At 40.7% G+C, this 27124-nt stretch overlaps 2 protein-coding genes across 4 annotated transcripts in view; one reads left to right on the forward strand and one right to left on the reverse strand.

Moving 5' to 3' along the window:
• Positions 1 to 1614: 1614 nt before the first annotated feature.
• Positions 1615 to 24227, forward strand: st14 (ST14 transmembrane serine protease matriptase). Its single transcript, XM_084942917.1, has 19 exons — positions 1615 to 1870; positions 10067 to 10211; positions 10840 to 11000; positions 12644 to 12714; positions 13090 to 13259; positions 13968 to 14003; positions 14448 to 14676; positions 16139 to 16278; positions 16392 to 16492; positions 16859 to 16968; positions 17774 to 17904; positions 18341 to 18445; positions 18588 to 18695; positions 19071 to 19184; positions 19675 to 19794; positions 20249 to 20429; positions 21080 to 21348; positions 21740 to 21879; positions 21993 to 24227. The coding sequence occupies exons 1-19, from the start codon at positions 1844 to 1846 to the stop codon at positions 22152 to 22154; spliced, it is 2520 nt and encodes an 839-aa protein (XP_084799043.1). The 5' UTR covers positions 1615 to 1843; the 3' UTR covers positions 22155 to 24227.
• Positions 24228 to 25785: 1558 nt separating this feature from the next.
• Positions 25786 to 27124, reverse strand: part of kirrel2 (kirre like nephrin family adhesion molecule 2) — a 32040-nt gene continuing 30701 nt past the window's right edge. For 2 of the 3 annotated variants that reach the window (XM_084942919.1, XM_084942918.1), the window contains exons 12-15: positions 26969 to 27088; positions 26667 to 26776; positions 26424 to 26513; positions 25786 to 26307 (exon numbers count right to left, since the gene is read on the reverse strand). In XM_084942919.1, the coding sequence (XP_084799045.1) occupies positions 25816 to 26307; positions 26424 to 26513; positions 26667 to 26776; positions 26969 to 27088 (812 nt within the window). In that variant the 3' untranslated portion in view covers positions 25786 to 25815. The remainder of the gene's footprint in view (positions 26308 to 26423; positions 26514 to 26666; positions 26777 to 26968; positions 27089 to 27124) is intronic. The other variant, XM_084942920.1, reaches the window with a different exon arrangement.

Raw genomic sequence — 27124 nt, forward strand, 5'->3', positions numbered from 1 at the left:
ACAAAACAATGATGTCATGTTTTGTGACGAGGACCCAGGCACAGAGAGACTTGATGAATTTAGGAATCTTATGATTTAATAAAGAAATTTGCAGACTTGCAGAGAGATGGTAAAATTTTGATGACCGATAACAGAGATGAAGACAACAGATGATGAGGACAGGGAGGAACAGGGGTTTAAATGCACCAAGGAGACAGTCATAGAGAACTCGGGACAACTGGAGACATTTAAGGATGCAGGGACTGACAGAGACAGGGAAGAAGTCTCATCGTGACGTGTAAAGTTTATCTTGCTTGGCTGGGCAGCTCTCTGGGTGCTCAGCACCCCCAAAGCTCTGATTCTAGAATCGCCCCTGGCCTGAGTAAAGAAGGTCTTTCTCACCATCACACCATGACAGGAAGCATCCCTCCCTCCCTCCCTCCCACCATCCATCCACCCAGACAACCACTGACACTCACATTCACATCTAGGGCCACTTTACAATCACCACTTAATCTAATGTGTATGTCTTAAGAGAAAACTGGAGTACCTTGAGGCCAGGTAGGCAGGCACATACAAAGCCCACACAGAAAGGCCCCAGCTGGTGGATTCAAACCCAGGACTTTCTTGCTGCAATACCCTTAAGGGTGTAAACACCCTGGTTTGTGAAAAGCAAACAGTAGTATCCAAAGGTTGACCAAGAGTGAGAGCACCATCAGAAGATCAGTCCACTGTGAAACAAAGAAGCAACCTCACGCTCAAGAGTTAAAGCAGCAAAGGTCTTATCAAAAGATCATCACCTAATATGTATTTGTATTTTCTTCCTCAGGAAGGAAGTACAAATCTAAAAACCACGTGTATGTACCAGCAATTAACAACACAATATTATTAGCAGGCCAGTGAGAAAAAAAGTTGTTTTGGGGTTTTTTAAGATGGCTGGATTACAATAAATTGTCTGAGACAAATTAATTTGTCAAATAATGCCAAATTTATTTGCCAAATAATGATGTGGCACACCAAAAGTTTGTGGTGGGATTTTATTATTATAAAATCTGGTAGGGGTTTACACGCTCTCCTCCATTCAGAGAAATGCCTCGTGCAGGATAGTGAGCTCAAGCTACCTTAAGACCAAAGAAGAGTAAGCAGTGCTGGCTCCTGTGGTCTTTCCTAATCATTTACCTGACCTGAACCTCACTGATCATTTATGTAAGCAAAGCATTCCTGACAACACTAAAGGATCTTTGGAGGATTGCCAGACCTATTCAGCCATTCACGTCCATGTTGTTACTGCAAAGGTCGTAGTAAAAGTCTTGAATTTTTGTACTTGCTATTATTACAAGCTTTTTATGAAAAATCTTTAGATTTTTTTAATACTTGGCAGCAACCTCCCTAAATGGTCAGCAGGGGGAACACATGTCTTGAAAATAAAGAAATAAAAGCTTCCTCTTACAGTAAGTCCCCAAACAGAAAAGCAGCTGGTTTAACAAAATGTTAGTATGCACTCCCGGACAGCATATAGGAGCAGTTATAAGTTAAATTGCTCTACATCAGGTGGGCTTTCTTTTTTGGGTGGGGACAGGACCTACAGGTGTTTGGGGGCGTGGCTTGTGTTATAGGCGTGTGAGGAAAAAAAAAGTCGGTTTCAGGTGTTTCAGCATTCCCAGCCCTCGACGACTCAGGAAGTGAGTGCTGAAGCTTTGATTCGTCGTCAAAAAGCTACAAGGTTTACTTATTTACTGAACACTACAGCTTCAAGGTCCGAACCTCTGCTGAATTTTTGTGAAGGAGAACAAACTAACAAGCTACAGAAAACAAAAAGGGTTGTCTCGATCCCGTGGGACTTCTCTTGGATCCTTCTTTGAAGATGCATTCCGCCAGATATGACAAAGATGTAAGTTTTGTACAACTTGATATGCGAGTCTTTATTTATTTATTTATTTATTTATTAAGTCTTGGGTATCAGCATTACCTGGGTGTTTCCTGTTTGGACACGCTCACAGTCGCACAGATCTTCTGAAGTTAGACCTGCTGCTGACAGGCTCTTTGTGGGCCGTGTCCACGACAAGAAGAGGCACTAATACATCTCTGCAAAATGTAACCCTTGATCCTCGTATATTTAGCACCTGACAGCGTTTCTGCTAAATCTAGTCTTAAATGACTCTTGTTTCTAAGCCTCGCCCACCTTGCGACGTGATGTCCCCTCATCATAATGAATGGATAAACTGAGACTTCTTGAGTAGAAAAATGGGTCCTTCTCCGTTTTTCATTTTGGACAAAGTGTCCAAAAGTTTGTGTTTGACATGTTATTAAGACAAACAAACAGCTTTTCAGCTTTTTACAAATCAAAGTTGCATCTTTTAGGCAGGTTTAGTGTAATATCAGATCAACTATTAATGATTAATTATTAAGCCTGTGAGCTATTTCTGGTTACCACCTGAGAAGAGTTGTTTTCTGTTCCTGCAGTAAGAGGAAGTGAAACTGAGACGGACTCAGACAGTCTGTTACTAGAAGTTTGACTGAATGTCATTTACATCTTTGAATTAAAAAATCTAAACTGTAGATTGCCCCAATCCAGAAACCTGGGTAGCCTGTGCTGGCAGAGAGGCCCTGAGATTTTCTCTTAGAAGCACACACATTTCTAAGAAACTATTCTAATATCCAGAGCAGCGTCACATTTCCAGTGATTTCCCAGCAAAAAGGTGTGGTGTGGCTTTTGGAGAATGGAGGCTGGTGGATGAGCAGGACTTCAGTTTTGACAATAAAGTTATTATTGTTGGCATTAAAAGCTTTTTACTGAACAATATTTACTCAGGCTTGCATGTTCAGTGCTAGTAGGATGAGAAAACTGCCGAGAGCGTTCTTTGCCCAACCTACAGGTCAAATTTTCCAGGAACATGTATACATTATTTAAATGTCCATACCATTCTACTTATTTCATACGGTAATTCAGTCTTGTTTAAGACTCTGTGCATTAGCAGTACATCATGTGGGTGGAAAGAAAAGTGACATACAGCCAAAGGTGAATTTCTCTTAGCAAAGGGATTCATTAATGGTTTCAAGGCTTTGGTCAGTGCTGCTTAAAACTACTAGTACTTCAACTTCTCAGCTTAGTGAGAAATGTTCAAACTCCCGGGCAAGTTCACTGTGTGGTGTAGTGTGAATAAATAACAGGAACTATATATTGAAAGACATTAAGAAAGAGCCAACTAATAATGTGTTGAAATATCTCCAGTACCATCTTGTAGGTTGAGGATGCTCTCAATACATAGCATTTGACCCAAGTAAGTGGAAGAGTGTTTTCTGACTCAATCTCTGAATTCTACTAAGACACAGAAAGATACTACCTTTTATATGAATTCTGAAATGTTACGCATATCTACAAGACTCAAAATCAAATGCTATAGCACAAGAAGTTGTTGTAGATAGTAAACCTGCGCACATCTGTATGAACACATTCAGTAGTTGTCCAGCCTTGATCATAAAGATGGTAAAAAATGCATCCAGTCCTTTAGGGTTTCTTAAAGTTGTGGCAATATTTGAAATCTGCAAAAGCTTTTAATGTTTCTAAATTTAAAAGTGTGTATATTGAAATGTGATAAAACAAAATCAGTTATTGTAAATGTGTGCTTGTAGTTCATTTGCAACTGCAGAATTACTACATTGTCACATGTAGGCCTCTTATTGTTACTATATTTACCACCACCTCACTGCCTGACCTATTTCCTTTTCCGATGTGGTGTAAAACCATACTCAAGTAACTCAGAACCTCTCTGACATGTATACATGCTCAAGGACAGAGTTGGGGATGGATGGATGGATGGATGGATGCATTAAACCCAAGAAGAAATCTTTTAAATGCAGAGCCACAGAGCTGACTGCCACACCTTACCTTTTTAATCTTAAAGCTATGACAGACTGTTGCTTGAACGAAACTATGGTTGCATAGTTTCCCCAAGTTCTTTTTTCTTTTTTTAAAGATTTGATTACTCACAATGAAGTCGATCTTAGATACTGGATCAAATGGGAATACTGTGATTAATGCACTCTGCCCGCTGTTTGTGTGGTGACTCAGCAGAGTTGGTAAATAATTCTTCAAGCAAGGCCGTGCTGCCTTTTCCTCTCTGTTTCGGCCTACATTTCAAATCAGCCATGTTAAAACTTAGCAACAAACGTGACGGGAACGCGGTGATGATGTCAAATCTTATGTTGACTTCACCGAGGGGTACATCCCTGTTAACGCTGACAAAACTGGAGACGGCTTAAATCTTACACTGTCTTAAATGCGGTCAGTAATGTTCAGCCTGACAGACTTTATTGCATAATTCAGCTTTAGCCAGCGTCTGCATCTTTGGGTACAGAATGTGCCAGTGGGCACGACCTGATGTATTGTTCTTCCTTCAGTACTGGGTAAGATGCAGTAAGGGATGATTTGTTGAATTATCTGTTCCCAACCTTCTGCCTGGTTCAACATTTTTCCCACTGTATGCTTGGAGCTATTGTCAGGTGAGAAATGTGTGTAGGCGTCTGCTCACTAAAACTTAATGACATCGCTGCAGTCTGTATTGTGCTGATTGGCTCTAGTGGTTGCCGTACCAAAGGCATATAAGGTAAAGCCATCATTTTTAGACAGAAGTGTGTTTATGGATTTTAAGGTTAACTACTGCATATGTTTAACAAGCTGCATAAAGCCTGCTGTGGCTGCAGAGGGAGCTCGGTAAAAATCTGCATTAATTGATGTCACTTAGGTCACCATCTAGTGAGAATGCACACTAGTTTTACAGAGAAAAGTCTGGGTGTCTGGAGTTAAAAACAAGTGGCCAGTCTGTCCTCGTCTCTGCCCGAGGCGATCAGCTAGAGGCTGTATTAGCTGCTGCTATCATAACGCAATGGATCTGCATTGTGCGTGTAATGTAGCCTCTAGGGCTGCGCAAGGGAAAAATACAGAAGAAAAATTTCTGGATTTTAGTCTATTGATTTTGATATATAAATTGTCCCTCAGTATTCTAACAATGGTATGGCAGTACAATACTTAATGCTTGGCCTCTTGTGAGCTTTGTATCACTGTGGAGCCGTGACTGTGCAGCCCCCAGAAAACTTCAGAAAGTCCACGTCTAAGAAATGCACAGGGCTACACTTGAGTTAAAAGAACAGAACAAAGTCGTCGCTGTCCTTGTTTTTTTTTTTTTTTAATATCTGATAGAATTGCACAGAATACCAGGTGGCACCTATGTGAGCAAACACTGGTGTAGAAAGTCTGTGAAGGTTCTCAGTCATCCAGGTCATCGTAGTCAAAGGAGCTTGCAAAGAAAAGCGTCTGGACTTCTTTAAGTTACTTGAAGACGTTTCACCTCTCATCCGAGAAGCTTCTTCAGTTCTAAGGTCAAATGGTGGAGAGTCCCAGATATAAACCTAGTGGGAGTATCCCCCCACAGAGGGACAAAAGGACCCCCTGATGATCCTCTAATCGCCTGAGCCAAGGTGTGAAACTGGGTGTGGGTCCCAATCAGCCAGAGTTTCGGGTGTGTTCATTCACTGGGTGTGGGTCCCAATCAGCCAGAGTTTCGGGTGTGTTCATTCACTGGGTGTGGGTCCCAATCAGCCAGAGTTTCGGGTGTGTTCATTCACAATGAACACACCCGAAACTCTGGCACAATGAACACACCCGAAACTCTGGCACAATGAACACACCCGAAACTCTGGCTGATTGGGACCCACACCCAGTTTCACACCTTGGCTCAGGCGATTAGAGGATCATCAGGGGGTCCTTTTGTCCCTCTGTGGGGGGATACTCCCACTAGGTTTATATCTGGGACTCTCCACCATTTGACCTTGTGTTCATTCATTGTGAATGAACACACCCGAAACTCTGGCTGATTGGGACCCACACCCAGTTTCACACCTTGGCTCAGGCGATTAGAGGATCATCAGGGGGTCCTTTTGTCCCTCTGTGGGGGGATACTCCCACTAGGTTTATATCTGGGACTCTCCACCATTTGACCTTAGAACTGAAGAAGCTTCTCGGATGAGCGGTGAAACGTCTTCAAGTAACTTAAAGAAGTCCAGACGCTTTTCTTTGCAAGCTCCTTTGACTACTGGTGTAGAAACATGGCAGCTTGCATGTTGCTCAAATTTTGTTCACACCCGTCTAAGAGTCTTAAAGGATCAGTGGGTGTGTATAAGTGTGTATCTGGAAACGCGTAGTACTTAAAAAAAAATGTTTTTAATGTCAGACATTTGGATTTGTTATGGTACCACAAGTTTTATATATATATATATATATATATATATATATATATATATATATATATATATATATATATATATATATATATATATATGGCTTTGCATGTCATCATTTAAACGACACTTACCATCTGTAACCACTTAGCAGTTCCCTTTGGCTGTGGCTTAAATGTCAACTGTGTCAGTTCTGTGTGTTCCTTCTTCACTAGTGGTGGTTGACTACCGCAAATTGCGTAACATTTGTCTTTGCCTTTCTTAGCAATTTATTATAATAGTCATTAGATAAATGATTATGTCAAAAATGAAGATGTATAGAGTCCTTTAAAAAACAATCAAGTGAAATGGTAGTATCTCAGTAGTATATAGATCTCAGTAGTATAAGAAACTGCTTTTGAATATACTAAAAAAAACACAGTAAAAGCTCACAAGTAAGCTTTGAAGCCACACCTCATGGTTGAACTTTCCTGCTTGTAAGACTGGTTAGACGACAAAGACGCGCTCAGTGACAACTGCACCCATGTGGTGAACCAGATTGTTTTCTTGTTAACCATTAACAACTTTTTAAGTTTGAAGCCAGTGGTGTAATGGAGTTTGGTGTAGGTGTAGACAACCTGTCCTTGAGCAACACACCATATGCAGCTCCAAAGTCATGAAACTTGAAACACTGGGGGCAATGGTTTAGATCTTCATTAGATGACTGCACTGCTTTAAAGTTAATTTGGGGCTAAAGAAAAAAAAAAAAGGACTCTGCGCTTTGCTAAAAGGTGTTTGCTTCTTCAATTGTTTGGCAAGTGCTCCTTTTGAACTGCGACAAGATGATGCATCTGTCTGATAACCCCTCCTCTTGTTCTTATTCATACTGTAGTGGGTTTTTTTTTTTTTGTGTGTGTGTGTGTGTGTGTTTTGCGCTCCTCCTTGGTTGTAAAGATGGAGCAATTGGTACATACCACTCAAATCTCCTCCTAAATCTCTCTCTTCTTTTCTTTTTTTTTTTCTACTGATGATGAATAGATCATAATCATAAACACATATTGTTGTTCTGTTTAGGTTATACATATTTAACCGATAATTGAAACACGTCAACCGATACCAGATTATCTAAATACAAACCATCAAGAGATAAAATGCTGTTTACTAGATGGGCAGCTTTTTAATTAGTTCTGTTTGTGAGTTTGTTTTTATAAGGGTTTTGCCTTGTGATATAATCAGATACCTTTATTGTCATTGCATATAGCACATACAATGAAATTTGTTGTCTCTTTTTAATAATAGAAAGTTGTTTTCTTGTTAACCGTTAGCAGCTTTTTAAGTTTGAAGCCAGTAGTGTAATGGAGTTTGTCCAATAAATAAAAACTTCTATGTAATGATATAAAAAAGGCAATGTATAAAGATTTCAATGTGCTTGAGAGGTAAAAATCGTGCAAGAGTTTAAAGTACTTTAAAACCATACATGCCACAAAAACCCACTTAAATGCCTTAAAAATGAAAAATAAAACATTGTAGAGGGGCTGTTACTGTGCCTTGGAGCAGCTGGAATGATGCTAGAAAATTGAGAATTGACTTTAGTTATGGCTGCTGGATTAAAAACTGTTTGTAAAACTGGAAGTACGGGTCTCTAAAGCCCTGTTACATGTTCCAGATGGCAACATTTGAGAACCATTGAGCTACGCTAGCTAGCTAAAGATCCATTTTGTTACTATGAGTCATCTCCTGTTGCTGTGGAAACAGGTAACTTCCTTCAATACTTCTACACTTGCGTCTGTCTTATTTTGTTTGTCTTTTTCTTTTCTTTTCTGTTTATATCCACAGCCTTGAGGTGCTGCCGTAGTTGGTTACCACCAGATGCCAACAATAACGAGCCCTGTAACGGTTGCGCTCTCACTCTTGTGTGGTATGCTCACACAGAAGCTTCAGTGCTTGTGTCTTTGAAGGTTGAAGTTCTATTGCAAGGCTGTGTTGTTAAGTATGCTTGTGCATTTTTAAGCAGGCATATTTAAATGCCAGAGCTTTCTGAGCAGGTATACGCTGTAAACCTGCACATCAACTAGGCTACATTAGTTTCTGCCAACATCTTCATAGTTCAGTGTTGACTGATGACCTACAGTCATTTAGGGTGGCATAGCTCACTGAGTTGGTATTTAAAAAAAATGCTGCATATTCAGAATGAGAGAGTATTTCCTTCTTCTAGCGAAGAATAGAATATGGTGAAAAGTATGTAATAGTTTTATTAGGCTATGATCAGGGTGACTAATAAAGAGAGACCCTGGAGCACTTGCTGACCCCATATCTAATGATTCCCCTCATTTTAGCCCATGATTGCTGTTCCAGATTCCAATTAGAAAGCATGTGTGGAAGCCCTAGCTGGGCAAGAATAGGCCTTAATTGCCATGAGTTATCATCTAGACTCATGTAATTGAGCCCCCATCTTAAGGGGCAGCACATCTGACAAATTGATTTAATACCAAAGTGATTCTCCATCCCTAATGGCACTCTGGCTTCTTCACTCAGGGGCTACTGGCACTGAATTCATTGTGTGTTGATTACTAACAGGCCTAAAACCTTTCTCTCTGTCCACCCACTTGAGCGAGATTGGTAACAGACTTTCATACAGTATCGGCACACACACCCTGAAGCACATGTCCATATTATGATTTTTTATCTTGGTTATCATGCTGAATTTCTGAATGTAAGCGTGTGTGCTGCTGCGTGAATAAAAAAGGCACAGTTACTAAACTGGTTTTGTCAGTCTTGTGTAAAAACAAGTCACCTGTCTGAATTTGTCACTCCTGGAAAGTAGTCCAAAGTGTTTCACAACACATGTAACTGTTGCACTGCAGCAACATATTACTTGGAATAAAACAGTTTTATCTACCTTGTAAACAGGGAGCTCATTTCTTCATGACAGCCAATGAAACATATGAAGTTTAAAAAGTAAAGCTTGAAGAACTCACAGATGTGCTTTTCACTTCTGTTGTGGGATTAATGAGTTTGCAAAGTTGTTTCTGTAATTAAAAGTATAAAAATCACTTTGAATCTACATTTCAAAATTTGATAGAAATGGTAGGTTTGAACCATAGATGGAGAAGATAATAGCGAGAGGCAAAAATAATTTATACCCATAACAAACCCACAGCAGACCTGGGTGCACCTTCATGCTTTGCAGCATCGTTTATTTGCTGTATACACACAGTTGGCTGCAGCTCTCTCGCTGCCAGCCGCACACACGGACGACAACAACAATACTGCAGGATCCAGTTCCGTGCAGGTGCGTCCGCCTTCCCTGCACGGCACTGCAGGCCATGCCCCACCACAATACCACTCCATGCAAAAGTCAAAAACATGTATTGATCATGGTAGTCTGTACATTACATACAGAGATTTGACTTGTGCAGACAAAAATCTACTATTAAACACTATAGGCACTACATGCAGTGCCACACCCTAAATGACATCATCCTCTAAAGGGCACCATTATTTATAATGTCAACAAGTAGTTTTTATGAAACTAACTAACAATGAAGACCATAAGCTAATTAGGAAAACCTTTATTAAAGTATCAATCAAATGAGCAGTACACTAATTCTCTAATAGACTTCTATACTGCTGACCAGAGAGAACTAGCTGGCCATTAGGATACATTGGCTTCATTTTTCAGACCCAGAGGCTATGCCCATCTTCTCTACAGTCTGTTTTAAAGACCCACTTCTTACCGGTGAATTTTGGTCACTATTTTAAGGTTTAGGAAAAACTAAATATTTCTCTGTAGCTCGCGGTGTAAATGTTGTCTGCACTGACAATGTGGCTTCCTTTCTGTTTGCTCTTTTTTGTTCTCTTTCTGCATCAGGGTCACAGCAAACATGAGCGGATCGACTTTTTAACCCAAAAAGAGAAGGCACCACCAAAGACCAAGACTGGCATCGTGATTGGTGTTGTTGTGGCACTTCTCATCCTTTCAGCCGTCGCAGCTTTCCTCATTTGGTTTTTTGTCTGTGAGTATTAAAAGCTTTCTTTGAATATGCTGTCCAGGGTGGGTGCTTGGCGTGCGTGCTTTGAAATGCTTGATAAATTCAAGATGAAGACAATTGCTGGACATTGTGCGCAGACGATCTGTCCGAAAATCAGAGTTGTCTTTGACAGAATGTAAATGGATAGTTGCGTTGTTAACATTGCTTACTGCCAAACCTTTTAGAGCATGATAAACAGAGAAGTAGATCATTTACACTTGCTGTGAAAGCACAGCTCTTTGAATGTGAGTGCAAGAGTGGCTTGTTTGGGTTTTGTAATTTCCCATTAGTGTTAGCCTGTTTGACAGCTCTGACGTTCTTTTTAATAACGCAAAGGAGAAAAATGTCACAGAGACCATGGCGCAGCTTTCTTGTCATTTACACATACGGAGCCTGATAAAAAGGCTTCTGAAGTCTTGATAAACACAGTCTTGATTTAACTGACTGTTTTAATTGCCCTGAGAAGCAAACTGTCGTCACAGCATAAGATTGCACTGTACAGTCTCAGCTAGTGCTTGAAGGCCTGTTGAAAACTTTCCCCTTTCATCAGAAGCAACCATCTCATCCCATTTTGTTGATCAAACACTTAACTCTCATCTGCTTCTCTTCCAAGTTAAAGATGCTGATTCAGATGCCGCCCTCAGTAAGCAGCTCCGTCAATCAGTACCGGTTTTTAGCGGGCGTATGACGCTGGTTAATCAACCTTATGACCAAAACCTGGAGGGCACCAACAGCCCAGAATTCCAGGCTCTGGCAGAAAAATTGGAGACAGTTGTAAGTCTGACACCCTGTTTTGTTCCCTTTCTGTCATGTGCATTGTTACTGTTAACTATTTAGAGCAGAGTTTTGAGTGCTCTTGTTAAGGATTAGCACTGAATGTTGTTTGCCATTGAGGAAATGCTTTTTTTAAATATGTCCGTCCCAGTGCACAGAAAGCGCTAAAGGGCACATTTGTGTGGGTGGAATAAAACTCTGTGCATTCCCTGAGTAATTCCCTCAACAGCATCTCCTATTATTGGAGGCAGTGGAGATGTTTGTAGCACCACTTAGGAGAATGTTGATAACAAAAAGCCCTCCCTCAAACCCATCAAGCGCACACTTTCTCACTGAAAGCTACATAAGTGAGGGTGTTAGATGAGAATTAGAGTGGAAGTGCTGGACAAGAATATTAGATGACTAGACAATTGGATGAAAGCTTTGCGATGCGCAACCCTGCTTCCAAAAAAAGTTGGAAAGGATGCCGAGTAAAATCTAGACAATATACAATGCACTCATTTCCATATCACTGAACCCTTATATTTAATCTAAAATAGAACAAAGACAGCATTGCATGCTGTAACTAAGAATATTTAAGAAAATCTACACACATTTTGAATTTGATGCAAGCAACATGTTTTGTTTTTGTTTTTTAAAGATATCCAATCATATTTACCACTGTATTGCATCATCTCTCTTTTCACCAGCACACCGAATGTCCTGAGGATGCTGTAGTTTAGAAAGCAAGTGTTTGCTAATTCTTGCTTGATATTGGATTCCAGCTGTTCAGAGCCTCCCTTTGTTTTAGTTTCAGTCTACTGAAAAATATTACATGATGTGGTGTACAGGTACTTCAAGAAAAATTCCCCAATTTTGATTTGTCTGTGCAATCCCACTTCCCTTCAGTCCATCTTAAATGAGCTCTGACTTGGAGAATGCAGCGTTTTTCTGACCCAAGTCATTTTTGCTACTTAATCAAGTCTGGTTTTTTGGTTTTGTTGAACTAATTTTTCTCCCCATTCTTGCTTCTAAAAGACTCCAATCTGCTCTTAAAATAGATAAATAAATAATGATTAAGCTCTAATAGATGTGAAATCCTCCACTAGACATTTTTTCAGCCTAACTTTCTAGCATGTTTTTTTTTTTTCAGTATGTAATTCAAAACGGTAAATGGACCTATACTTATATAGCACTTTTCTACTCTACCTGAGCACTCAAAGCGCTTTACACAACTTGCCTCATTCAGCCATCCACACCAATTCATACAAGCACTTTTTTTCTATGCTTTTTCCTGAGTAAGTGCTTTCTGTCTAACATCACATACATTCATACGCCGATGGGTGGATCGGAGAGAAACTTGGGAAAAGTATCTCACCCTAGGTTATTTGGCACGCAGACTGGGAGCAGCCAGGGATTGAACCAAAAACCTTCTGATTAGTTTTTAAAAAATGACTATGTAGTTTTCAGAAAGACCAAAATATTTCTGGTCTGTCTTTGTGCTGCTTTCAGTCACATATAATATATAAAAAGAAAGCAAATTAAGCTTTTGTTTCAGCTCTTATCACTAACTATTATACTAACTACTATGCTATTTATATGTTGAGTATGAACACATGCAGAGATCTTATAAATATTAAGTGGAATACATTGTCTCTCCACAGCTGGGGAACTATTTAAAGAGAGATCCAATCCTTGAAAAATACTACACCAAATCTGTAGTCACTGCATTCAGGTACTGTTGTGATCCTGAGTTCTTCTATTTTTTTTTAGTAGTAGTGAACAGTCCGCTACAGTGCTTGTTTTGGTTTGATGTCCAAAAAAGAAAAAAAAAGATGCACTAAATCTTGAAGGAAGAAAATGATTGTTTTGCACAGAGGTTTTTGTTTTTGCTAGCATTACAGGATTCAATGTGGTCTAATTGGTTAATACCGCCTGGAGCTATGCTTGTAGTATTCCACAGTAGTAATATATGAATCAGTGGCTAGTAGCAGTAACTAATAATATTAGCTATTTTAGCTTTTGTTATTTAGCTGTTTAGGTTTTTGTGACCTCTTGAATGCTCAAGTCTGTTTCTTTGATTCCATTTCCATTTGTCTGCTTACACCAGCGAGGGCGTGAAAGCCTACTACTGGTCTCAGTTCAACATTCCACACAGCGACCTGGAGATGATACCGGAAGTTTCAGAGGAGCGGATCTTGGATGCACTGGAGAGTGGCATTAAGCAAAGCCGCTCGGCAAGTGCCCCTGATATCAAGATCAGTCAAGTCACTGCCTCACGTATGTAACACCAGGGTCTGGTGGGGGGGGGTGGGGGGGGGGTGGGGGGGTCACATAACGTGTTGCCCTAGTTGGTTTTAGTATTTGATTTTTAAAATCAAGAAAGATAAAGCTTTGTGAATACAGATCAGAATAGTGTTATTGTTGTATGCTTTCCAAATTGGTATTCTGTGTGCTTTGTATTTATATTACAGGGGCTTGCTTTGAGTTGTGCTGATAAGATGATAACTGATAAGCCAGACCTCTCAGCTTGTGCTGCATCTGAGATTGCACATTTTATGCTGTTTGGATCCTCTAATGATATTAGCTGGGGCCTGGCCTCACTCGAGACAGCCATTTTTCTTCCTTCTGTCTTCTCAGCATTCACGTTGCATTTGTCCACATCCTGGCCACCAGCCAAGTGTTGGCCCTGTGACTCAGTGGTTTCGGTCCTCCTTTTAAAATGATTTCTGTGGGTATGATTTGATGTTGCTGTCCCAGATAGTTAGACAGAGATGTATGAGTTGCTGCTGTAGGGCAAGGTGAGATGGAGCAGAAAGAGCTACACACCATCACCGGTTCCCTTAACCGCAGGGAAATGGAACAGAAAATGTGCAACCCAAATATTTTAGGCTCATGCATCAAATTCTATCAGCCTCCCAACTTTAGTGACCCATTCTTACCTTTCCTTCTGTTTCTCTGTCACCCACCCCCTCTCTCTGTCTCTAGTCACGGATTCTCGTATGGCCAGGGACCCAAGAGCCAGTGAGTACTGCATGTCCCATTTCAATCACTCGCAGTTGTAATTTTCCAGCTGGCTTGATGCTCACGCTCCTGCCAGTCTGTAACGAATGACTGGTCTATCCTGTACTGTACATGTGCTGCTGCTATAGTCAGAGATTGAGAACTAAGTATCAGGCAAGAGTGAGCCACTTTTCTTTGACTCCGTCTGATGGGTTCTAACCTTCAGATGTATTATTTTGCGTTACCGTAATTGCCGTCCTCACATTAACATCAAGTGACGCTATAGAACTAACTACAGATGAGTTATTTCTTCAGGAAAAAGTCTATTCATTTATTTACAATATTTGTGTAAATGTGTTTTACAAAGTCACTACACGCCATGATGATGATTATGTTTTCTTTTGGCTGTTTCCTAGTACCACATGTCCCTGCACACTCTGATTTAACCAGTATTCTCATTCACAGATGATTGTTTCTACCGTCTGGAAGCTGACACAAATCCCCAGAATTTTTCATCTCCAGGGTACCCCACGGGCTACCCCCCCAAGTCACGGTGTCAGTGGCAAATCCGAGCCTCGGAGGAAAACGTTATAGTTGTCAATTTCCTTTATTTCTACATTGAGGATGACTGCTCAGACGACTTTGTCTACATCTATGACTCTTTGAGTCCAGACGATTCTCAGGCCATTACAAAGTAAGTAGTGGTGTAAATATCCAGAAGGTTTGTGGTAGGAGTATGAATAATGATTCTTTATTAAAGGAAATTAAAGGATAATACCACTATGCCATTTACTAGCTAAATGTCTTTTTGTTGTTACTGCCGTATTCCCTGTGAAAGAAATTCCAGTATTTAAAAAAATACAAAAATTGTGATCAAATATTGAGTATGATATCAAATAAGCCATAATACCCATCAACATGTTGGCTGTTCAGCCCATTAGTATAAATGGTGGTCAGTTGTGCACTTTTCTGCTGTGCATTTTTCCACAGACACACCTGTGTGTTTGCCTGCTAAACTACCAAAATCTTCGGGACCACATTATGTCATGACTAATACAGATAAGGTGACAAAAAGTAAACCAGTTAATTGAGTTTTTGTTTCTACAGTACATCAGATAAACTGTAGTATTGCTGTAAACCTTGGTAGGAGGATTTCTACCAACATTTGTCTTTTTAGTCCCGATGATCAAAGAGATTCACAGAAGAGAACTGGTTACTTTATGTTTGACTTAAAGGTTGCAAAAGGATATCTGAACAAATATTTTCTTGATGTAGGTGGAACATGTTCCACTCCAATCCTTTCACTGGATTTTTGATTACATTTTTGGGGGGCTCTGAAAGCCTTTAGTGCTGTATGTCCCGTTTATTGTCAACTTCTGAGACCTTGGTGAGATTGAGTTGGCCCAAAAGGGACCTCTCCTTTCAAACGTGTGAAAGGTGCCACCCTGAATCCTGCTACAGCACTGTCTGTAATTGCACTTTGTGATCAGTGGGATGGATATGATTCTGAAACTACAAGCTCCTGAATGCAACATCAGTTGTAGCTGCAGGCAATTTCAAACCCAGAAACCACTGCCAAACAAATGCGTGTTACCAAGTGATGCATACAATTTTTATAATACTATTGAGTGATCAGCTTTATCCAAGGTGACATGAGGTTTATGAGAGCCATAATATAATACTTTGTAATGACATTATTCTACTGAGGGTAGATGTATTGCTGCTCTTGCAGCGTCATTCACACCTCCGTGGCTCTGCTGCCAGCAGAGCCATGCTAAAGCTTTTTTGCTAATGTTCCCATTGTTTGACTTTGAAAGTCGGCCTAAGCAATTTCTGTCCATCTCTCTGCTTCATTTTCTCTTTCTCCACTTCCCTCTGCTTATCTATTGATTTCTTCTCAAATTATTATTATTTTTTTCTATGAAGCATTTTAAATCTGTTTGCTGTATCGGTGTTTTAGTGCTTCTGGCTAAAAATGCATACAGTTACGTTTGCCCTCTCTTAGTTGGAGCACGCAATCTCCAGTCAGTAAATGCATCAGACACATGACTTGGCTTCATGGTTTTCTTTCCTGTTTTCAGACTGTTTTTTTGGATTCCATAATCATAATCAATTTTGTTTACCTTGCGGCTTTACCGCTTCTCCTTGGTTCACAGGAAGTGTGGTCAGAGGCCTCCTTCTAACCCTCTGGAGGTTGTGTCATCTAACAACATCATGCTGATTAACTTTATAGCTGAGACTGATGCTCAGAAGCCTGGCTTCCAAGCCGCGTACAGTGTGATCCCCAAGGCTGATGGTAAAAAAGCAGACATGCATCTAGATGTGCCAAGATGTTACCTTTACACGTAAATCCATGACAAACTCTAGTATGTTCTGTAAGAATGTAAATGTATGACATGTTCATTTCAGTTACGTGTGGTGGCAGCCTTTCTCAAAAACAGGGAAACTTCACCTCCCCACTTTACCCAAGCTTTTATCCTCCTGCTAAAGACTGCAAGTGGACCATCACGGTATGTACCACTCTGCCTTTCCCCAGCCCCTCCTCTGCTTGAACCTTTACCCCCACACACCCCCTGCTCCTCCTCCTCCTTCACCATGCTTAGCCTGCCATGAGAGAGATGCTGAGGCAGCACTACTGCTCAGTACCTCTTCTATCTTCATCTGTCAGACTGCTGTTTCTACTGCAGTTCTAGCTGGGCTGCAGTGTTTTGTGTGTTCTGTTGAGTTTGTTGGTATGCATGTAGTGTGTGTGTGTGTGTGTGTGTGTGTGTGTGCGCGCGCTCAGTTCCACGATAGCTGTGGCTTGGTGTGTATCTTAGTTCTGTGTGTGAAGGGAGAAAAAAAAAAAGACAATCAGCTATTCTTTTGTATTACAGGTCGCTCCTGGGAGCAAAGTACGGCTGAGGTTCACCATGTTTCGCATGAAAGAGCCTGGAGTGGACACGCGTTTATGTCACAAAGACTATGTGGAAATTATGGGAAACAAGTAAGATATTCAGTTCTTCATATTGATGTCCAAAATAACACAAAGTTGATTCTGATACCTTTTTTGTTTCTTTCTTTTCCTCACTGTGCCAAGGCCACAGCGAAATATTATTAGAATGTGAAAACTAAAATGTGGCATTAACAGGTGCACATTTGGTGTGTATCCTATCAACCTGTGACATCATGATGCACCAATAGCATAATTACCTCTGACCAGTTAGAATCATGTGGTTTTTATAGCTTTATCACGTGAGGAGAGATAAGAACCTAATAAAGATGAGGTTGTATTGGAGGATGGGATCCAACATGCGACTTTCATCCACATATGAAATGTGGTATTTTTCATTTTTAGTTGCAGGAGTTGTAATTATTGGCAGTATTTTCATCTAAAAATATCAGATAAATATGTTTTTCAAAAAAGCCTTTCTGGGATTCCTTTATGGCATATAGAAGGTGAATTTGTCCCATGTGCTGTTTTGTTCCCGTAATTTCAAACCTAACAGTGATGGTCGTGGAGAAGTAATTTTATTTGCTAATAGGCCAATACCAGTCAGGTTAATACTAATCTTGGCTGATATATGTACTATATCACGCATATGTATATATCTGTTAACAAAACTCTGTTTCCTTACTTCCTTGTCTGCTTTGACTGCCTTGTTTATTTTCCTTGTTTATTTACAGTAAACTGGTTTGTTTACAACTTTTCTGTCTTGTGCTGCCTCTTCAGAATCTGAGCAATTACTTTTTCACCAAAGCTACCATAACCCTGTCCAAAACTTAAACTGAATTTTGCTTTTGTGTTCCAGGTATTGTGGAGAAGTTGCATCACTGTCTTTGACCTCTGACACCAACGTTCTAGTGGTTAATTTCCACTCGGATAGGTCTCACACTGACAAAGGCTTCAGTGCAGAGTACAGTTCCTATGATCCTTCAAACCGTAAGTCTTGTCTCTCAACTAAATTTACACAACATGTTGTGTTATGAGTGAAATGTCTGTCACAATGTGACGGTGACGGCTGTGAGACTGCACAGTAACCATGTTGTTAGATGGTAACTGACTGGTAGTCAAACGGAGCTGTTCATTGTTGATGCTTTCTCATCTGTGGCAGGGAAACTCAAGAGCGAGTCTAATCACTGAAGAGCTTATTTACTGACTCCCTTTTATTTGTCACTGTCAGTCAGGAGCACGTCACTTTCAATACTCTCCACTCTTTGTTGTCTCCAAGTTTGACTAAAATGAATTTATAATTGCTCTGATCAACAGGGGCAAGCATTGGCAGCATGACTCGTCGTGTGAACATGCATAACTCTGTTTTGCTCAATTTGTCACTATACCCCCACCCACCCATGTTTTCTATGTGTTATGGGATAAGCTTGCCCTGACCGGTTTGCCTGCACCAATGGCCTGTGCATCGACCAGAAATTGAAGTGTGATGGGTGGAACGACTGTGGTGACATGAGCGATGAGAGGCAGTGCAGTAAGTTCGCCTTTATCCCTGCCCCGCTTTTCCTACCTTTATTCCTCAGAACTACTTCTTTTGGCATCCTTATTTGTGAATTTCCCAATCATTCATATATACATCTTCTTAAGATGAATTGTTGAAATTTCTGTTGTTTCAGGTTGCGATAAGGACCAGTTCGTTTGCAGTAATGGTATGTGTAAACCGAAGCTCTGGGAGTGTGATCATATCAACGACTGTGGGGATGGAAGTGATGAGAAAAAGTGCGGTAAGTATTCCCACCTCTTAGAGGACTCTTCAGGAAATGCAAAAACCCTATTTAGCCTATTTGCTGTGCTAATTGTGTTAACATTAAAAGTCCATCACCACTACTACTACGGCCAGTGACGACTTGGCTGTGTACGCTCATTATTCTATCTAGAATGGAGTTTGTTCGAAGCCTTGCCCAGTCTGCTCAGCGTCCTGTCAGATGCTTAATCATACACAATACATGCAAGAACTCTGGAGGCAGATTTTAATGGCTCCTGTGGCTGCACCGCTAATGTCCTTCTAGAACTCATTGGATTGTCTTTTGTTCAAGTTTTTATTTATTTATTTTAAAATTTTATTGCAATTTCTTCATCTTGTGTTCTATTGCCTCAAGGTTGTGCCCAAAATGAGTTCCAGTGTGGGAATGGGGTTTGTCTGCCACAGAGTGTTCACTGTGATGATAAGCAAGACTGCAAAGATGGGAGCGATGAGGTTGGTTGTAAAACTGGTGAGTGTCTTCTGTTATTCTCTTCCCTTAAAAATCCCGCCAACATTAATGATTTATTTGGGTTGTTTGTTTTTAAGCATCTTACACAAACCATTAAATAATGAACCTTCATCCACAGCTCAGCAGCTATAGCAGTTTAACAAAGACGTTTCTCTGAAGACCTGATTCTTAACCCGAAACATTTTATGTTAGCTTTGTGTTTCTTTTTGTTTCATTCCCTCCTACTCTGTACTTCGCTCTTTATCAGCTTCCCTTTCGCTCACTCAGACACACACAGGGGGCACCCTTGCGTTTCCTTTTGATTTTCACTTCTGTGAATAAAGAGGGATATTAGACCTGAACCCCAATCAATATGTCCAATCAATGCAATCAGCTCCTCAATCACTCTGCATTGTGTATTCAAGCGTCACTTTGAAGCCTCTCTGATTGCATACTGTTTTACTGGTTAAAGCGTGTTTTCATTTTGGGACATGTCTCCACCCCACTACAGATACGCGTATATGCACTGACTATAGCTTCAAGTGTAAGAGCGGAGTTTGTATCAACAAGGTGAATGCCGAATGTGACCGCGTCCAGGACTGCTCTGATAACTCGGATGAGACCATTTGTGGTAAGACGTGCTTTAATTGCTTCACCCCTTGCGAGATTTGGGTTTTTAAAAATTGCTGCAAGTGGTCCTAATCTCTTCACTGCCATTCAGGTTAGATTGGAGAGGCTGGGCTGAGCTGCATGTTGGTTGTCTGTTAGAAAAGAGCCCCAGGCCTCGACTGCTTTTATTTCATTCTTCTTTGAAAGCAGCTCTTGTTATCTCTGAACTTTTTTGGTTTTTTTTTACCTACATTTCAGCCTCAGGCTTTGTCTGTATTTATTAATTTAATTTCTTTTCTTTTTTGTTTTGTTTTTTGGATCGGCTAATACGCATGTATGCCTTATTAAGATTCCAAAGAGTCATTATTATATTTGAAGCCAGGTTTGGCATCATGATGGCTTTAACTTAATCTCAGTTTCTGATTTTTCTCTCTTGCTTCCTCTCTGCCTCTGTTATATTTTCTGTCAAATTACAGATTGTGGCACCAGGCCTTACAAGCTGAATCGCATCGTAGGAGGGCAGAATGCTGAGCTAGGGGAGTGGCCTTGGCAGGTTAGCCTTCACTTTTCAACCTACGGGCCGACTTGTGGTGCCTCAATCATCTCTAACACGTGGCTTCTTTCGGCCGCTCACTGTTTTGTCACCAGCAACCCAGAGTAAGTCACAGATCCGTAGCACTCATACACGCCTGTAGTTCTCTCTGTGTAACATACAAACTGTGCAGAAAAAAAAACAGAGTTCGGCAAAACATTGCAGAAGGAATCTTGGTGGTGGTGGTATCCTGGGAATGTTTTCATCAGAGTGCCCTATAGGTGGTGCACTAAGCATACTGTTCAGACTGAGACAATTGAATTATGACTGAGCTTGAGATGGGTTTATTTTCACATATTTGCCATACAAAGCATTTAGTATTCCTAACAGTTCTACACATTTTATTTTTTGAATAATTTCTTAATCCAATCTAAAAGTTAAATGCAAAACTAATAATGAGTGTAGCAGGAGCTGCATTTGTGAAGTTTTAAATAAAAGGTTTTTGTTTAGCGTGTAAGACAGGTCTGGTCATTTTTGTGTGACACCAAAAAATGTGAGATGTTTTTTGCTTTCAGTTCAAAACTATTTTTTTTAATTTATTTATTTTGGTCGAGCTGACGGAACCAACAGCAGTGATTAAAGTCTTAAATGTTGTTGCAGGGCTGTTGTAATGGATTACATTAGATTATGCCATGCTTACTCATATTTCTTCCCAATTTTATACCTAAATATATAAAAATGTCAAACTTTCCTCCATGATACTGTACTACCGTAGGAACAACAATCCATCCAGCTGGCAGTCCTACAGTGGCATGCAGAACCAATTCAGCCATGACAACGTGCAGTCCCGCAAATTGAAGAGAATCATCCCCCACCCGCTTTACAATCAAATGACATCTGACTATGACATTGCTCTGCTGGAGCTCAGTGAACCTCTGCAATTTGCCAATACCATACAACCCATCTGCCTACCCGATTCCTCCCATGTTTTCCCAGCAGGCATGTCCTGCTGGGTCACAGGCTGGGGCGCTCTCCGAGAAGGAGGTATTATAAGTGTAATGGTGATTCTCTGAACAACTAGTCATTTTAAATTTAATTTAAAAAAAAAAAATCATTTATGTATTTATTTTTTGGTGACCCACTCTGTTCTTTACATTCCATTCACTGTCCATACCGTTTCCTAATCTCTCCAATCACAACATACTCCTCTTGCACTTCTTCCTGTATCCCTTTCTCTAATCTACTTTATTCCCTATACATATATTAACACAGACATCGGCTCTCCTGTGTCACCTCTTAAACCTTCATTAGCTAACATTAATCTACCCCGTTAACCAGTGACTGTAGAAAACAGTCATTGGTTTATACCTTTTTTATGACAGCACTGGAAGGCGAGGTCATGTGGCACAGTACTGATCCCTTTGTCATACTCTAGCAGGTCAAGCTGCACAGATTTTACAGAAAGCATTAGTGAAAATCATCAATGACTCCGTGTGTGACGTGGTCACAGAAGGCCAAGTCACCTCCAGGATGCTATGCAGTGGATACTTGTCTGGAGGAGTTGACGCATGCCAGGTGAGATTGTGTGCACATTTCCTAAAGGCATGGAAAAAAAACAATTTGTTGATGTGGGCAGATCGCATCCAAATGCAGTCTAACAACCATTCTCCTCCAACCGTGATCACCAGGGTGACTCTGGAGGCCCCCTGGTGTGCTTCGAAGAGAGCGGGAAGTGGTTCCAGGCGGGCATTGTGAGCTGGGGAGAGGGCTGCGCTCGTCGGAACAAGCCTGGTGTCTACACGCGCGTCACCAAGCTCAGAGAATGGATTAAACAGGAGACAAATATTTGATGTTGGTGTGGGGAACAGACTGGGTTGCAGAGTTAACCCATCCTGTTGCTCAAGGTCATCAGTGCTTTAAAAAAAAAACATCAGACTGAACATGTTATTCTGATCAGAACAAAGCTACTCGCATCAGCTACTTGACTTCAGGCATGGTATTTTATGTAATTTTTAAAGACGATCTTTAGCACAATGAGCATAGTTACCCCCATCAATTCATGACCTCTTTAAGCGGTAAATACACAGAGAAATATGAAATGTATAGTTTGTGAATTATTTTTTTTGCTCTTTTTGTCCAGTGTGACTGTTTTAAGGGATTCACAGTGTTTCTGAGTACAGTATCATACTCTGGAAAGTGGTTGTATTTTAAAGTTTTTAATGTGATTTTTTTTTTTTCTTTTTTTTTTTTTTTTTCTCTTTTGTGAGATGCTTTCATCCTCTTGCTGCAGTAAATATTGCCAGTAAGCTCATGCGGTAAGTGGCTATAAATTTATGGTTTTATGTAATGACAGAAGTTTCTTTAAAAACAAAAAACAAAAAAACAATAGCTACAATAAAAACAAATAACACAAGAACAAAAATCCAGGTAGGGGAATTTTCATATCCTACTAAAAATGAATGAAAACCAAAAACTGCCTTGAAGGTAGAAAATGCAGTAATCAATCTAAAAGCCCACAGTTTGCTTTGGAAAATGGCCAGCAATAAAGTACACCGGTTTGTAGTCAGCAGTCTGAAAATAGGAAAAACACTAGCATGAGCATTGAAGAGTTAGACTGGAGTGATTTCATAAAAAGTTGTAGCAACCCAGATCAGTTTATTTGTTATTTATAGAGGGCCCTGCCAGTGAATGATTAGGCAAAATTTCATACTCAAGAGAAGGGCAGAGGGTGGTGTTTAGGTCTTGCTGGCTTTTGCACATGTCTGCAGTTAAGCTCAGGGCGACTGGGGTCTTCAATCACACAGCCTGAGTGTAAATCAGTGCGGTTTTCACTAGTTGCAAGAGCAATGCAATCCATTCTTCACCGTGAGAGCTTCCTCTGTTTGATCACGACCCAACTTCACCTTAAGCAACATATCTGACCCGATGGTTTATTCTAATGCAACAGTTACACTCAGAATAAGAACTAGAATTTTCCAAGGATTATTTATTGAAGGGGAGGAAATATTAGAATGAACAATTGGCAGGGTTATATACATATGTAAATGTGTATAATTTTTTCAAAATATGTATGTAGAAAGTTGGGAGAGGCTACAAATTTTAGAAGATATTTTCATAAGCATTGTATACAAACTGACTTGGATTATGGACCTTTTATTCTCTGTGTGTGTGTGCGTTTGTATCTATTTTTATACGAGTCATGATAATAAACATCTTTTATCTGATTCCTCTGCACCTAATTACATTACCTGTATCATTTGTCTTTGATGGGGCCTTGTTTTGTATTATGTTGTGCATAATGAATGCAGGCCTTGTGAGACTTTGTCCCTTCTCACAGTAGAATTGTAATGAGCGTGTTCTTCTCCTCCCTGTCGTGAGCAGCGGGCTTACCTGGGGAACAAAGGTGACAGGGCGAACTCATATTGTCAAATAATACCTACCTTTGTCGCAGCTCTATCCTGTTACCCTTCGAGATAGGCGCGTTGGCTTCAGGAGGTGGATACACATACAGTGGGGGTTCTACTATCTCATCTGTCTTCATTAAAAGCAGCACACCACTGGGGGAATAGGAAAATCAACATAGACAGTGCTGCTAATTTATGTATTCATCATTTTTGCTACATGGGAGGCTTTGTTTTTCACTGTTCCCCATGCCCAATGAAGCAGCTCACCAGGCTGATTAACTCTGAGGATTCACACGAGCCGTGTTCTTTATCGGAAATGGTTTTATTTAAATATAAATATGTGTACAAAGGTACAAGCAACAATAGCTCATTTTTTTTAGCAAATAAAATTCTTAATACAATATTAAAAGAATGAACAAACAAAATGGCAATTAGTTGTGTTCCAAAGCATGGTAACTGCATTCAGAGGAATGATGAACAACTCAGACAAGAAAATGTGTGAATACCAAATAAAATAAACTGAAATAGATACATATGTATATAAAGATACTTTACAGTAGAGCAGCTTACACGCTGTACTTTAAGGCGTATACAAAATAGAAAAATAAAGACAAGCGATGATGTTTGCCTCCTCACTTTAAGTGACATTTGTTCTCTCATTAGGCTGCCTGGGAACGTTTCATTTCTTTCTTTATATTTTTAGACAAATGGCAGTACAAGCGTCCACACCAAAAACGCCCAGGAAGTGGAATGCGGCCGGGTCAGGTGCAGTAACCGATGTCTCGAACATGAAATGGACATGAATATAAACGCTGAAGAGTTTCACTAGACACATCATTTGCATGCAACAGAGAGAAAGTATGGACTTAGCCATTTGTACAGATACTCAGTTTCAGGGTAGTACTGTTTCTTGTAAACATAGCGAGACGATTTGATTGAGTTGAGTTGTAAAACTTGAGAGCGGGTGGTCCCCCGTCAGGACCGCCTTCCACGTCTTACCCCACCTAAGCCTGCCGAAGTTGACGCTGCGTTCAAGTTTATTTCAAGTTCAAGATTGCCACCATTTTCCAAAAAAAAAAAAAAGACCACTTTTGATTGTTCTGGTAAGTTCCTACTCTTGATTTTACAATCAGAAAGTACAGCAGGAAACGATGCAGGGGTAGATCAACAGTTTTCAACATCAGCCCCTATTTTTATTACCTATACAATTTGTTACCATCTTTGGGTTTTCACTGCCTTAACTCGTCCGTTTCAGTACAACATAGAGTCCTCCATTAAAACGAAGGCAATATGCACATTCTTCTCTCCCCACTGGCAGACAACACTTTGTGTCCAACGTGTTAAGGTTATCACGAGAGGCTCCAGAAACACAGTTCAGTCCAGATGTATTCCACTTACAATAGAGTGCCTGTAGCACTTGTTGGTTAGTGCAGCTAGCCTGTTGTGCAGAATAGTTCATGTCTGTCTCTGTGGATAGCTCAGTCATTTGTAGATGATAGAGACACAAATGTGCTTACAATTCCTTTCGCATGCCAACGAAAACATCAAAATGACAGACAACAAAGGTTCTTCACACCTTTTTACCCCCCCCCTCCCCCTCAAATACTGTACGTGTTAGCTCGTACTATCTTCTTTCAAAGTATTTACGAGGTCATGTTTACAATTAATGTTGACACAAAGTAAACTCTGGAATGCAGGTAAACAGCTACCCCAGTCGTTTTGGCCACCCAAATTTAAGGGATGCATTTGATTTATTTTCTGGTTGGCCCACGAACTCGCAGAACATCTCCACAAGTTTGGGTGGTCATCATGTAGAGACAACCTAGTGAGGTATCGCACTGTAATGTTCATCATATGCTTGACTTGAACATCACAATCTGCTTAATTTTCTAGCTCTACAAGTTCACATTATTGTAGATGCTGCCGTCCATCGCAGGTTGGTTATTCATAACCGAAATCATGCCTCCCTTCTTATACTGTCCTAACAAATCCTTGCAGGACTGTCCGAGTAAAGAAAGTTCATGTTAGTCCGCCCACACATGTGGTGACAAATAGTTATCTACTCACTGCTTCTTTACTCTTTTTTTTTTTCTTTTTTTTGGCCCTATCAGACATGAGTCTGCATACGTTGCGAGGGCCGGCCATAGTCGGACTGCTGGGAGGACACTTGTGACGAGGCGTAAGAGAAGCGAGATGAGCTCGAGACCTTGCTGGCCTGATCTGATTGGTCGTACGCATCCACCTTCTCATAGGAAGCAGGCTTAACATAACTGGTGAAGGCGTGGCCATAAGTAGCAGGTAGGTAAGCAGTGCCACTGTAGAGGGGGTCAGTGGGATAAACTGCCCCTTGCTGGGCAGGCTGCTGCTGGGCAGCTTGCTGCTGTTCGTATGAGGTTCTGCTCACTGTGGTGGTTGCGTATCGGTGGGAGAAGTCATAGGCACGGGGTTGGGTGCCGTGCTGACCGTACACGGGGCTGGGGGAGGGCAGCTGCGATGGAGTGTAGACCGGCCGAGAATTGGGAACGTATTCAGAAAATCCGCTGCTGCGAATATGACGGTCGTCGTGGCCACGAACATTGTAGTAACCATTGGTAGGATCCTTTGAAAAAAACAGAGGGAAAAAAACATCAATTTGACTTTAGTTCAGTATCATGTGAAAAAAAAGCATGCTTGCTATTTTGAGAGTTTCTTCAAGGAAGTGTTATTCAGTTTTACCTTGATGTCCGATCTTTCGTCCTCCTCCTCTTCCAGGAGGTCGCTGTGTTCTGTGCGCGATGTCCCGGGAGACTCGCTGCTGTTTGGAGCCTGAGGGAAGACCAAGAATTATTAGGATGAACAAGACCTTACTAGAATAAGAACAAAAGAAAGCCTGAACATTATGTTATAATAGTACTGATTTCTCTCTCACAGTCCATGGAGATGTTTGACATACAGAGAAGCTGAACTAAATAGACCTACCATGGGTTCTTTGACATCTTCCTCGTCGTCGTTGCCGCGTGTAGCATTGTGATCGCTGTGAACAATCTGAACTCTGATGTCACTCTTGGAAAGACGAGTGCATCTTTTGCCTATGGGAAATGAGAACCGATTCACTCAACATTGCCGGGAAGATTTGTAAATCCAATTTACACGAAGCTTTCTATTCAAACTCAAGGTGAAACGGCACAAAATTGAACATAATCTTTTCAATTTTCAGCTCGCAGGCACTTTATTATGTTCGATTTGAAGAATTGGCTGTTGACCCTCCTGCCCATACTAACCGTTGAGCTCACCTTTGCCTGTGTGCCTGCAGCAGAGGGAGACCAGAGTGATGACACAGATGAGCAGGACACAGCCGCCACCTACTGCCCCACCTACAATTATCAACATCGGCAGTGCTTCTGCAAGAACAATGGTAACAGAAGAAATGCGTGGCA

The sequence above is a fragment of the Perissodus microlepis genome, chromosome 11, assembly GCF_051167445.1.
Source record: "Perissodus microlepis isolate ML-2025 ecotype Zambia chromosome 11, ASM5116744v1, whole genome shotgun sequence".
Taxonomy (NCBI): domain Eukaryota; kingdom Metazoa; phylum Chordata; class Actinopteri; order Cichliformes; family Cichlidae; genus Perissodus; species Perissodus microlepis.